Here is a 14,730-nt window from a genome sequence, read left to right on the forward strand (position 1 = left end):
ATTATTGGTAAAACAAAAGAGAAAAGTCAGATTCCACCAAATGAAGAAAAAATCATTTCACATTTAAAATGAAGAAAACTCCACATGCAAGCCTATCTGTTATGGGGTTTTAGAACACCATGTCTGACCTACAGGTATTTTATTTGTAGCATAATATTGCAATTCTCTCCATTTCGATGCACAGACCAGAACACTGTTGATGTTCACTTTGATTTCCATCCCTGAATTCACCTGCTACTTACTATCGGTGGCTCATTTTCAGTTTTCTTAGCCATGCTTAAAGAAGTAACTCTAAGCTGTTATGTTACATTGATGTCGTATTACCCAGAGAATAACTTTCCCAAGAAGGAGTCACCTTTATTTTTTAATTCTGTTACTTATTTTGGTGAGTTTTTTTAACACTGCTACTTGGATAAAGGGTTAATTCAGGACCAGCATTGGAGAATTCCATTGAACTGACAAGACAGCATGGGTTCTGGAGTGTGGGGTACCCCAATGCATGGTGTACTCTTCTTTCCTGTGAAAGGAGATGAATGGGCATTTTGTGCCTATGCCGAGTGCTGTCTGAGAAACATTTTCTGGACCATCACCTCCTGCCTCTTGTGTTAACTTGCCAGTCCTGCTTTCTCCTTCCCTGTTGAGTGGAAGACAAGCCTCTGCTCCTGAAACTGCCTCTGTCATGTGAGCAGGTGGTTACTGGGCCTGGGGCTATTAGAGACTGTTTCTCTGGTGCTTTGATGTACAGAGTTGCCTTTTTTTTGTTGTTCCATAAGATGATGATCTCTGAGACAGTGGAGTTAGGAGAAATTTCAGACACAATCCATTGCTCCCATAAATCATGAGAAAAAATTGACCTTTCTGTCACACACCCTGCTGTGTGTAGGCTGTGCCTAATCAAATATTTAGAGCTAGCTTTCTTGGTGTTCATTTCTCATTTAGAGGGAGGATGAGATGCTATACCCAACCCCCTCACAACTGAACAAGCACTTTTATAACAAGGCCTTTAAGTAGGCTTCTGCTTTTGTTGCTGAGTTAGCAGGAGGATCCCGTCGTCTTCACAAAACATCTCACCAACTCCTGGGATGGGTGGTGGTCTGGATGCTTAAGGCCACTGAAGCTGATAGAAGTGAAAAACCACCTTTATGGTGAGAATCAGGTGGCCAACTTTGCATATGTTCCTTCTAATCAAGGCTTTCTCTTTTAGTCAGCAAGCACTTCAGTAGCAAGTACTGAATTCCATGGTACAGTATGTGTATTTTTCTTTGAGGCCACCTTTCATTTGACCACCTCTTCTGTTTTGGACACATTTTTAAAAGATTTATTTGTTTATTTAGTATGTGCGTGCATGCGTGCGTGTACCACCCCACCCCCCGGCTAGAGTAGTGTCTAGTCATGTGAAAATGTGGGGCCAGAAAGCAGTGGAGCAGTCTTGGTGACATGTCCAGCAGTGTGACTCCTGTTTGCTCTCCCAGGATGTACAACCTCACTCAGGTGTGCAGTGGCCTGACCAGCCCGAGAGCCTCTCAGTCCCCTTTAATGCCCTCCCTCCATGCTTCAGAGACTCAATACTAGTTTGGTTAGGAGGAGAAAGAATCCTGAGCAGTGTGGTAGGCAGTACTTAGCAAATCCCAGTCTCTCCTCCCTAAAACATTCCTGTTTTAATTTGTCTTAAAAGAGAAAATCATTAAGTCTACTTTCTCTCCAATTCCTCCTTTACCTTTTGTACCATTTGGTTTCATATTTTAGATCTTAAAAATATCTTTAGTGTAATGCAAAGTGAAATTACCTCAGCAGAATGGTAGCACTTTTTTTTTTTTTTTTTTACTATTCAGTAATTTTGTTGTTTTGCTTTTTGTGTTTGTTTGTTTCTTGAGACAGAGTCTCCCTATACCCCCAGATAGCCTGTAACTCACTGTATAGACCATGCTGGCCTCAATCTCGCAGAGATCCGCTTGTCTCTGCCTCTACTGGGATTAAAGGCCTGCTCCACTGTGCTGGGCAGTAGTTTTTTTAAAATTATATGAAAGGTTCTCCCCTCAACTCTACAGTCTGTTTGACTCATCATCAAAAGTAGAAAACTTAAAAATTATATTTATCCACACCTGTTTAAACTGGGGTTGTTGTACACTACCTTATTTAGTTGGCTATGGAAGGATAGTAGTATCTTGTTTAGCTGGGTCGTCCTTTCATTCAGCATGTATTAAACACCTTCTGTGTACTCTGAGTAAGCTCACAGGTCCTAGGCCTTGTGGAGCTATATGATCTGGTATACAGATAATTGTAAGCTTCCAGTGTGCTGTGGAGGCAGGTGTAAGATGCCCCACAGAAATGGAACGAGATTCTCTCAGGAAGTCAAGTTCTGTGGGTAAGATGTGAATGATGAAGCAAATGAGCTCTGGAGGGTGGGGGATGGCTATCCAGGACAGCTCTGCCCATGCAGAGAGCCTTTGAGGGAGTTCACAGGAGTGGAGCAGGAATGTGGAGTCAGACAGATGGATTCAGAGGCTGTGGCAACCTGAAGGACATCAGCTATAACTGTTACTTTTCTGTTGCTGTGATAAAACACCAGGACCAAGGTGATTCACAGAAGGAAGAGTTTATTGGGCTTGCAGTTCCATAGGGATAAAAGTCTGTCACGGTTGGGAGGTATGGAAGGAGGCAGCCAGAGCAGAAAGCCAAGTGGTCACATCTTCAAGCAGGCACAGCCAGCAGAGAGCAAGCTGGAAATGGAGTAAGGCAGTGAACTCTCTAAGCCCAACCCCACTGTCTAAGCCCAACCCCACTGTCGTGCTTCCTCCGGCAAGGCCACAACTCCTAAACTTCTGCAAATAGTGCTGCCAACTAGAGTCAAGTATTCAAATCCTTGGAGCCTATGGGAGACACTTCTCATTCAAACCACATAGCAGCTTTGTCATAGGAGAGTAAAACAAAGCTATTTGCAGGGTTTTAAGCTAGCCAGATAGAGTGGGCTGATGTGCATTTTGAAAACTTGATGTAAAAAACATGAGGGATGCATTTGCCCTCCTAAGAAGCCTGGCTGTGTCTTAAAGATGGCGGGGTGGACTTAGGGCTAATGGAAAGGATGAAGGAGTGGGCAGAGTTGACAGCCTGGAGGAATGTTAAGGATTAGGTGAGAATTTTGGATCAAAACTGGGGGAGGATCATGACTCCTTGTCCAGAGTATCCCATTGTGTCCCTGTAGGACCTCCGACCAGACACGCCCCTGGGGGACCTGTGGCATCATGACTTCTGGGGCAGTAGATTGAGCAGCAACACCAGCCACAAATCCTACCGGCCACTTACTGTCCTGACTTTCAGGTAAGGTGTGACAGTGGGAATAGAGTTGCCTGAGGTGTGCACATGACCTTGTGCATGTCCCTGTATTCCCAGTGTCAGGGAATCTGTTCAGTAGTTCTTAGATAGGTTGAGCTTGGGTCCTGCTAATTTCAAGTCTTACAGGTGAGCCACGGGGGGATTGAGAGACTGCCTGAGGAAGCTCCAAAGCACTCGCTTCTGCACAGACTATAGCTGGGAGGATGCAGAGATGAGCCTGGCCCTTGTGCAAGGATGATGCTCAGATCAATGAAGGGGTCCGTATTTGTCTTAGTTCTCAGAGGTCCCACCCTGTACCATTCAGTTAGCAAGCACCAAGGGAACAATATGATGTGTATCAAAGCAGCATAGACATCTAATAACGTTGTGATTTTTTTCCCTCACATCAAAACTAAGTTCTAAATCTTGCTATTGCTACTAAGTCAATATGTAAAATGAAAATGAAGCTGAATATGAAGCCCCATTAATCAGAGAGCTATTATATTAAATGTATCTGAAGTTCTTATTCATACCTGTTTTGGGGATTCATTTTAAGTACTTGTGTATAGATCTTGCAGAGAAGCACTTTAAAATATTGGAACCACCAACAATTCAGAAACAGTGGAAAGTAAGACTCACTCAGAGCAGAAAAGTATCTTGTTGAGGAAGGCTGGGGGTATATATTGTTAGAAGCGCATTTTTGTGAATACATTAAGTTATGGGGCTATCTTAAATCCAGGTAATTATGAGGCATGTATGATGTATCTTCTAAAACAACCCTCCTTTTTTGGCACTGAAAAAGTGGTCTAGCTTTCTTTTGATGTTCCCCTCTCTGTATTTTCAGCCCCCTCCTTTGTGATGTGCCCCTTCCTCCCACTCTCCTCTGGTTAATTGTGTTTGCACTGTTTCTTCAGGCCTCCTTAGTTGGACAGACATTATTACCTTGGTGTCTTTTCACTTAGGAAGCACCAGGTCCTTTGGACTGCTACTATTCTATTGCCTCATGCATCCACTGGGAACATCCCATATTCATTGCAGGATCAACTACTATTTGTCAGGAGGCTTCCACCCCGTGGGTTTCCATGTGGTCAACATCCTCTTGCATGGTGGCATCTCTGTCCTCATGGTGGACGTCTTCTCGGTCCTGTTTGGTGGCCTGCAGTACACCAGTAAAGGCCGGAGGGTGCACCTGGCCCCTAGAGCTTCCCTGCTGGCGGCCCTACTGTTTGCTGTCCATCCAGTGCACACTGAATGTGTAAGTATCACCTGCCTGAGACATCTGCATGTATGTAAGAAGTAAGACATCTGTGTGCCATCTCATTTTCTGAAAGTCTTTGTGTATTCCTCTTGGTTCTAGAGTTACAGAGTGCACACCATGATATTTTCTAAAAGTAGAAATCACTCTCCCTGCCAGACACTTGAACCACTTTCTACATCAGGGACATCTTTCTGTGGACAAATAATCGCTACCACACTGGGAGAGACTTTATCCTAACAGTGTGCTGTGATCTCTGGTGGCACTGTCTGTTTAGCCTGTGTGACAGCAGCAGCCTCTAGGGTACAAATGTTGATGTTGTCTGACTTGGGGATCTGAAGGCCAGCAGCCAAGAAACCTCTTTCAGTGCAGGCACCAGGGAACGTTGCTATGGTAGCTGACAACTTTATGATTTACAAAAAACTTTCTGAATACAATTAGCGTAAGAATATCATGACATCAGACTGTCTGGTACAGCTTTATAGGCAAGGCAATGGCCCAAGAAGATAAATAAAAGTGAATGTAGGAGATACTTAAATTCTGGGCCTCCATGGCCTGTCCTGAGGAGACGCTGGCATAGGGAAATTGCTCCCTTCCTGTGTATCCTCTTCCCCTAACAGACTTGGGCCAGGTGATGGGCAGCAGTGACAGGAGCCTAGCCTGATGTCCTGTGGCCACATATCTATGCAGTTGAGCTGCTGAAGAAGACATTCTAGAGAGACTGTTAGATTTAACTGGCTGTTGGTGAGGTTGTCAGGAAACTGCTATGTATATACTTGAACCCTTGGAACAAGTAAGCATCATGTTTGCTGTGGTAAAAGATTGGTTTTAATCATTCTGTGAGCACAACATACCTAGAATAGAATGCTGCATATGCTTTATTTCTGTCACAATAGACTTCTATATTTAATAGAGATTTAAATGCCTACGTTTACCTCATAGTCGGTTGAGCATCTTGAAGTAAGTTTAAAACGGTAAACAGAATTCCTGTTTTGGGATTCTGATTTTGTGAAGGAGTCTGTTCTTTGGTATCAGTAATGGCCTGGAATTAAAAAAATACTTATTTTTTTAAAAAAATTTATGTGTTTGAGTGTTTTGCCTGCATGTATATTAGTGTACCACCTGTGTGCAATGCCTTAGGAGAGGGTGTCAGAATCCCCCTGGAACCCAAGTTTTGGACAGTTGTTAGCTGTCATGTGGGTACTGAGAACTGAACTTGAGTCCTCCACAAGAGGAGCCAGTGCTCTTAGCCACTGAGCCATTTCTCTGGCCCCCAAGGCATCAATAATATTGTGGAATTTTTATCACAGCCTTCTCCTCTATCTGTTAACTTCATTTTTTATTTCAGCAGTTCAGAGGGTTTCAGGTATTAAAAGGCTATGGGGTTGGTGGTATGGGTGTTCAGTTAAAGCTCATATTTGTGCATGACTGTGACCAAGTTAGAATTGGTTGCAGGCTCAATGCTCTGGTCTAAATATTGGGTGATCCTCAAATTGGGTATATGCATCTGTCACAAACAAGGGGTTCTTTGGAAAAGCCCAGATTTACTGTTGGCTTCTTGTCTAATTTGGCACGATCTTAAAAACAAAACAGAATATTTGAAGTATTAACAGAATTATTAGCCAAAAATTCTAATTTTCAGTATCTTAAAGTTGATTTACAAAAAGGCTTCAAGGACTGAATGTACTTACACATGTGTGTGCATGTCCACACACATACACACTACAGAAAAATGTTGTCCCGGAACATGTTGCTTTTAAAGGCCATGTTCCAAGTCTTTAAAAGGAATTGAGAAGGTGGGATGATAGCCAAGTCAGTAAAGGTGCTGTCTGTGCAAGCACCGACCTGAGCTTGACCCCAGCACCCACGTGAAAAGCTGGGCATAGTGGTGTGCACCTCTGATCCCAGGGCTGGGGAGGCAGAGACAGGTGGGGCAGGCTGGCCAGCGCCTAATTAGCAAGTTCCAGGCCCACGAGAGTCCTTGTGTTAAAACACAAGCTGTTCAGCTATTGAGGAACAATACCCAAGGCTAACCTCTTGACTTCCACATGCATGTATACACACACACAGAGTGATTGAGGAGTAATATCCAAGGCTAACCTCTTCATTTCCTCATGCATGTACACACACACACACACACACACACACACACACACACACACACAAATGCACACCCCTGCACAGGAATTGAGGTAAGACCACCTCAGGAAGGAATGCATGAAAAACCTCATTCCATGACAGCCATTTAAACTCAGATTTCAGGAAATAAGATAAATAAAAATTAGCATTTGGAGGCAAGTATTTTATGTTTACCCTTCATTATTTTTGGCAAACTTCAATTTCCTCTTATTAGTTTCCCCTCTTATCTCCCACTCTCCATTTTTAAATGGCAGGTTTAAATATGTGCAAGACCAGGACACCTGGAGCTTATCTTCATGTGGCAGGGAGCGCCTCACAGGGGGCAGCTGGATCTTTACTGCGATTTGGGTACAGCAGCCCCAGCTGCATGGAGGTTCCTATAGAATGAGGACAGTATAGATTTGGGTGGTAAATGTGCCTCTGCGTATATGTGTTAAGGGAATCTAGTAGCATCATGGTCCTGCCAAGCTTTATGACATTCATTTCTTCATGTTAATATTTATGTGTTTTGTGCTTTACCCCTCCTCAACATTAACACTGAAGATGTTTTTGCCCCCGTGTAAATAAGTTCTTATATTTTCTCTTTTTTGGTTTGTTTATTTTGTTTTTTTTCAGATAGGTTGTCCTATAGCCAAGTGTAGCCTTGACAAATTCCTAATCCTACTACCTCAGCCTCCCAAGTGCTGGAATTAGAGGGTTATTCTACTACATCCAGCTTAGCACCTTCATTTTATAGTCATCAGTGCGCCTGAGATGAGAAGGATCTGACCCAGGACTTAAAATCAAGATGCTCCAGGGAAGCAGGAATGAATTGGTCACCCTTCATTCTGATCTCCTTCTGGGCTTTGATTGGCATGAAAAGTATTGCAGTTAATGTCTTTTGTTCTCAACTGATTTGTGTGTGTGTGTGTGTGTGTGTGTGTGTGTGTGTCTGTGTGAGTGTGTGTGTGTCTGTGTCTCATTGTCTCTATCTCTCTGCCTCTGTCTGACTCTCATTCCCAACACACCCAAATATGCCATCCCAAATCACTCTAGGTAGTTGGTAGGCATGTGAAGCCTCTGTCAGGGGATTGATTGGTCCCCAGTAGAGAGAGGTAAGCCAAGGGCAGATGTTGCCTAGGCCCTGGTCATGAGTGGCTCAGTAGCCCCTAGGTCATCAGGATGGAGGTTCCCAGTGTCTCCTTGAGGACGTGAGTACCACTGTGTTTAAGGCATGGGTAAAAATTTCAAGTTGCCTCTAGATTCTGGTACCTAAGAGAAGCTTAGGTTTTTTTTAAGACTTACACTCATCCACTGAACCCAGACTTTTTGTGGAAAGTGATAGGGTGACACAAGGTCCTATGCATCCCAGGCTAGTCTCAAAGTTGTGCTGAGACTGGCCTTGAACTCTTGATCTTCCTGCCTCTGCCTCTCAAATGCTGAGATTATAGACATACATCACCACACCTAGCTTTGAATACCCAGACATTATTAGGAAAGGAATTCAGAGAGGAAAACTTCCCCTCACCTCCGCTTATTTATGATTCCTATGCAGATTATTCCTTGTGAGGAAACCTCCATGCCACCTGTTTTGTGGATGAGGGAGGGTGCAGTGATTTCTCCAGAAAGCCTTGGCAGGAGTGTTAGGGAGTAATCTGAAAGAAAAATAGAGCTTTTGAAGAGAATTTTACATGAAAATACATATTGTACAAATATCAAAAAAGAAAAACGGGCTGGAGAGATGGCTAAGCAGTTAAGAGCACTGACTGCTCTTGCAGAGGACCCACAGGCTTGTTCCTAGCACCCACATGTCAGCTAGCAACCATCCATAATTCTAGTTCCGGGGGCCCCAGTGATACCTTCTGGCTTCCAGGGGCACTGCACACATGTGGTACACTTGCATACATGCATGCAAAACTTATACACATAAAAAAATTTTATGCCCATTCTCTAGTGGTTGGATATAGTTCATTGTTGGATAGCCTTTCACACTTTTTTATGAGATCTTTCTCTTTAATTACTCTGACAGAAATTATCGGAAATGCTAAATGCTTTTTTTAATTTTAAAACATTTGCCATAGATTTAAGTTTTTTTCATGTCAGATAGTATAACATAGATTACTGAAAACTTGGTATTGTCTTTAATAATTTACCAAAATAAAGGCTTTCCTTTAAAAAAAATTTATTATGTTTAAAGTTCACTTCTCAGCAGTTCTTTGTGTGTACCTTAGCTGTCCTGATAGCAAGGAGCTTGGACAGCCTGGTCCTTTTAGCCACACCCGTGGTATGTCCAAGCCACTCCTCTTTGGTCATTCCAAGAGGCCTTAGCTCTCCTGTCCTGCCTCCCTTATTGCTCTGTGGTTCCTTAGACAGGTGTCTCTGTGTTGACTTCTCTTGCTTCTTTTCTCTCTGCCCTCGGCACTGTGGGTAGCTGCAGCTCTGAGAAGCTTCTCTGTCTCTGTCCTGGTGGGAGGCCCTCTGATTACTCATTGTGTCCTTCATTGAATGAACATACCCTGAGTATTCCAGAGCTCTCGTTATGTGTTCATTTTATCCATTGTATTATTTAACCCTCTAGTATACTGTTATACTTCTAGACCATTTAGGCCTGGTTTGTGCCTTGCTTCCTGTGTAATTAGTTGGTTGTCTTCTTTCTGTGACAGACTGCCTGACCAAAGAAGAAGGGTTTATTTTGGTTCACAGGGAAGGTATGGTGGCAGAGCATGAAACAGTGCTTCTGTCTGCAATCAGGAAGCAGAGAGAGATGAATGCTGGTGCTCAGCTCACTTTCTCCTTTATATTCAGTCCAGGACCCCATCCCATGGAATGGTGCTGCCCACATTCAGGCTGGGTCTTCTCACCTCAGTTTGCCCAGTCTAGAAAGTTCCTCACAGATATGTCTAGAGGTGTGTCTCCTAGCTGATTTTAGATCCTGTCACTTTAACAATCAATATTAATGTGTCCCTCTCAGTTAGTAGGTTTCTTCAGATGATATTCCAGGTTGAATTCATCAGTTGATTCTGTCACCTTGCCCCTTGTATGACACCATGGGTTTCCCAACATACCTCCGTTGGGAGGTTACAGTTACAATGGGCAGGAGACCTCAGCCTTTCATATGTCAGGGGGAAACTTCCCCTAAAGGGTATTCTTCAACTGTTGACCGTTCATGCACTTGGTAAATATGTGTAGTAGTTTTCACTGGCATCGTATTTTATCTGTCTTTTGAAAAGTAGTTAATCTACCCACCATTAAAGCACTTCCTAGAACCACAGGGAAAGCTTTAGTGTATGTTGCATTTGGGTGCCAGTAAAGGATGCCCCATAAACTAAACCAGTACTCATGAGTGGAATTCTGTGTGTTCTGAGTGGTCATGTGGAAAACAAGGAGAGAGGGACTGGAGAGATGACTCGGTGGTTAAGAGCACTGACTGGTCTTGCAGAGGACCCAGCTTTGATTCCCAGCACCTACATGACAGCTTACACTGTCTGTAACTCCAGTTCCAGGGGAATTCAATGCCCTCTTCTGATCTCTGCAGGCATTGCATGATAATACATGTAGACAATAAACTCATACACATAAAATAAAAATAATAAATAAAATATTAAAGTAAGGAGAGGGAAGCAATAGAAATTATTTCATTCTGTCTCATTGATCACTTTTGAAGCATCTCCTTTCCACGTTAACCCTCTTAACCAGTTTTGGTCGGAAGTGAGGAAAAAATGGCAGAAGTAGCTCAGAGTTCCTGCCTCTCTTTTTCTTTCTGCTCAGATGACTGGCTTTTAACGTAGGTTCCACCTTTATGTCTTTCATATTTCCCGCCAGATTTTAAAATTGTTATTATGTATGTGTATGGTGTGTGTATATAGGATGTGTGTAGGCCTCGTGTATGGGGGTATGCATGCCAAGGTACACTTGGAAGTTAGAGGACTTTGTGGAGTCAGTTCTCTGCATCAATCTTTATGGGGTTCTGGGGATCAAACTCAGGTCTTCAGGCTTGTGTGGCAAGCACCTTTACTTGCTGAGCCATCTTAGTCCCTGTTTTTAGTTTTTTGTTTTTTTATTAAATTGAGCTTCCTGAGCTGCTAACATTATCAATCGAAAGTCCACTGTGGGTGCTCTTGGGTATGCATGTTAAATAATACAGTTTTTGTTGGACACATGTACTGCTTGTGTGTAGATCCCTGGGCAGACATGAATCTGTTCAAACCAGCCCAGTTTCTCTTAAAGCAGTGAAATCAGGTCCTACTCCAAAAAGGGAGAAGAAAATGAACCCAACCTAAGATAACACCACTGGGTTTTTACACCACTCCATAGAGTTTTGTAATAGGTGGTGGCATCAAGTAAGTTGCTTGTTTTACGTCTAAGGGATGTTTTGCATATCCAGAATTTGGGAATGTTTAAATATGTAAATCTTTTCCCCCCCTTCTTTTCTTTTATTTAAGGTTGCTGGTGTTGTCGGCCGTGCAGACCTCCTGTGTGCCCTGTTCTTTTTGTTATCTTTCCTTGGCTACTGTAAAGCATTTCAAGAAAGTAAGCATTATGTTTACCTTTCTAATTGTCCACCTTCTTCATGTTTCTGCCCTGTGGAGCAATGGGAAATTAATCTGTTTATATGAGGTTGTTGTTTCAAGGTGCGATGGGTCAGAGATGTAGATTCTTTGTACACACATCTGCTTAGCCCATTGTCTTTTTCATAATGCCACTTTCTAGAATACAGAGTTCTGATGCCAGTGTTCCTGTGAGTATCCTGGTGGGTGGTGAAGCCTGAGCAGAAGTACTGAAGCATTTGTAAGGGATTTTGCTGTCTTCGCTCAAGCAAAATTACACAATTGCATACTGTCTGAGGCCAAACTGGACTCTTTAGATACCATATGTGCTTATGGCCCGGCTGCATCTTTATAATTTCCCAAGGTAGATTGAACCAGCAGTCCAGACTTTTCCCCTAAGAACATTAAAAATTCAGACTTACAGCTTTTTCAAACAAGACTCTAAAGTTCTGTGAATTTTATTAATTTTATTAATTTTAACATACCCTGCCTTAAAGCAACTACTTGCAATTATGAATGGATTTCATAGCCATCAAAAGGGCTTTTTGAAGAAAGTATTAATACTAATACATTTGACATGTAGTATGAGTCATGTAGAACCTCCCACTGCTTTTAAAGATTATGCTTGTGAAATAATAGGAAAGCTATCACAGAACTAGAACTCCTTCCATCAAGTGAACTGAATGGAGTGTTTTTTCAGAATGATGAAAAAAAGCTAAGATACTTTATATTCTTTTTCTGGATTCTTTACTTTTTCTGTGTTCCAGTTCACGGATTTGTGCATTAATGCTTATATAGTCTATGGGTATCTGTTTTAAAAAAAAACAAGATTATTTCCAAGAGCCATCCATACAAAATATAATTTTTAATAAAGCCTTTGGGGCTGGGAATTTAGTTCCATAGTAGAGCACTTGCCTAGCATAGATGAGACCCTGGTTCCATCCCAAGCACTGTCAAAAGCAAAGTAAGTGTTGTGAAATTTTTAGAAACTGATACTAAAATTTTCTAATTTTTAGAAACTGATGATAAAAACACTTAAATGTGTGATGATTTTTTTCAATTATTCACACTTTATTTCCTAGGAAATTTGTGAATACTGCCAGTAGCCAAATAGCCTTTCTTTATTGGTCCAGAAACATACTATTTTAGCATTTATACTGTGGTTACTTTAGCATGGGAAAGAGATGATTAGGCTTTAAATTTACAAATATTTTCAGTAAAGTAACCTTGGACATATGTTTGTGAATCAGTATCCGTGGTAGGTGTGGCTTAGAGAAGCCATTCTAGGATTAGGAATAGATGTTAATTTGCTGGAAGTTACCTGGACAATGAGAAGGCAAGTGGATGGGTGAAGGAGCCTTCCCAGAAGCCCTTCTGTCCACTTCTTGTCTCCAGCTTCCCATGTCTCTGGAATCTATTTATCTTTTAACTTGAACAGGAAAGTGTGGCCCAAAATGGAGCCCATATATTCACCTCTAGCTTGGTCTCTGACCCTTCGCAGTCACTTGGCCTTTGGAAAATAGGAAGCTGTGGTAGTTAGAGCACTCATCTGGGGCTTCAGTGCCTTGACCCAGAAAGTTACTCTCATAAATGGACATCTGCATCCTTTCTGCCCCCAACTCTCCATTTGTTTTGGCTTTGAGTTGGAGATCATCACAGTTCCTATTGCAGAGGTCAAAATGGGTGATTGAAACTCCCATCTCTCCAGCTACATTATTCATTCATCATTGTACTACTATTTGTGTCCACTCCTATTTTCCCATCACACTCTTATCTACAGGATGGTCAAATCCTACCTCCATTTTCCTGGCAGGTCTAGAGGTTCTGAAAAGCTCTGGAAGGGTCCTAGATACACTGATTAGTTTCCTTTGGGGCTACCCTTTTGGCCCTCCAGCAAGGTGCTAGGCCTGAGCCCTACCCAAAGCCACTTCAGGACTTTGTGTCCTGATAAGCAGCATTCTTTGTTCCTCTGTGCCAGTGGTGTCAAGCACAACCCTTCGCTCAGCCAGCCACTCTCTCTCCTCCCCATCATAACTTCCAGCCTGTTCCTTATCTCTCAACAGTTACTTTTCTGTGTTTCTGATTTTCTTGGCTCCTTTTCAGACAGGTTAAGCGTAGGATGTGCTTCTTTGCCTTTACCAGCTCTTTGGAAACATCCTTAACACAATGCTGATGTTCAGCTCAGCATATGGCCTACCTAAAACCTGTTTCTTATAAGAGGCATGCAGTGTTCATAAACGCCTTTGCAGAGGAAGAACAGAAAAAGCCCTGTGCATAGAAGTCATTCTGGCTTAGATGTTGGTGAAAACTACACTTGATCTTGGATCCTGTTCTTCTCACAGAGGCTTATCAGTTTAGTCCATTTGTTCCCTTACCAATCAGAGGTCATATTTGTAAAGAGATTTCTTATACCAGGACCTGTGCCCAATGCTAAGAATGCAAAAACTAGAAAGATAAAGTCCATAGAGCCTCTTGTGGGGACTTAGAGTCTACAGTTGCACTCTTCGGAATGCTCAAGGGAGTCCCCTTAGAGTCCTTCTTCCTGAACCTAGAATCCTTCCTCCTGAATCATGCCCTTCCTGCCCCTGCCTCTCAGCAGATGCTCAGGATACCTTTCCATGGTGTTGGCAAAATGGATGTCTGTGGCCTTTGTACCACTGACCTTTCACATTTTGTTAGATTTCATCAGTCTAACAGAACACAACTTTTCATGTTGAGGAGCATACGAGTGCCTCTATTTCCATTTAGAGTTTGAAGTATCTTAAACAATCACATTTTCTTCCCCTGGGTTAGGTCAGTGCAGATAATCCCAGGCCTGTGTGTATAAGTGTTCAATGGAGACTCAAACTCTTCGTAATAGAAGTCAGTATTTACTGACATGCAAATAATCATGCTATTTAATATTTAGACTTAACGTTTAAAGTGACCCACTTTAAGATCTGGTCTTTGTACTTTCTGAATTTGAATATATAAAGTCAATAAAAAGGAGGTCTAATATTAGTTACACATAAACTTGAAGTTCAAGAAAGGTTTTTACATTAGAGCAGAGTTAATATTATTTTATGAGGGAACAAAAATTAAGTACTCAATTAATGATTTAAGTATTTTAAAAGCTCTTTGAGAGACTAAAGCTCCTTTTTGGCAACCTCATTAGCTTTCTTTATAGACACAGTCAGTATTATAAAGCTCTGAACAATCTTTAACTGCCAGAGTTTATAAGCAACCAACCTTACGCTAAGCTCTGGAGTTCTAGCATTTTCAGAAAATGAAAAAATCTACTCACAGCTATTTCCAGGGCTTTGCCTGTTTTCCTTTTTATTCCTTCTTTTCTTTTTCTTTCTGTTTCTTGTACTTAATATCACCAGATGACCTCTTTTGCACCAAAATCTTCTTTAAAACAGAAAATACCCTTATAAAGACAGCAAACATTTGCTTCACAAAAAAAAAAAAAAAAAAAAAAAATATTAAATTAAAAGAAGTTTGTAAATGCTTTTTTTT

General features: G+C 41.9%; 1 protein-coding gene across 3 annotated transcripts in view; it reads left to right on the forward strand.

Annotated features, from left to right (window-relative positions):
• Tmtc4 (transmembrane O-mannosyltransferase targeting cadherins 4) overlaps nucleotides 1–14,730 on the forward strand; it is a 77,211-nt gene that overhangs the window by 7,396 nt on the left and 55,085 nt on the right. For 2 of the 3 annotated variants that reach the window (XM_008832720.3, XM_029563375.1), the window contains 3 exons: nucleotides 3,203–3,318; nucleotides 4,351–4,567; nucleotides 11,128–11,215. In XM_008832720.3, coding sequence (XP_008830942.1) covers nucleotides 3,203–3,318; nucleotides 4,351–4,567; nucleotides 11,128–11,215 — 421 coding nt within the window. Of the gene's footprint in view, nucleotides 1–3,202; nucleotides 3,319–4,274; nucleotides 4,568–11,127; nucleotides 11,216–14,730 lie in introns of all 3 variants that reach the window. The other variant, XM_029563374.1, reaches the window with a different exon arrangement.

This window comes from Nannospalax galili, unplaced genomic scaffold (assembly GCF_000622305.1).
Source record: "Nannospalax galili isolate Female #2095 unplaced genomic scaffold, S.galili_v1.0 scaffold1316, whole genome shotgun sequence".
Classification (NCBI taxonomy): domain Eukaryota; kingdom Metazoa; phylum Chordata; class Mammalia; order Rodentia; family Spalacidae; genus Nannospalax; species Nannospalax galili.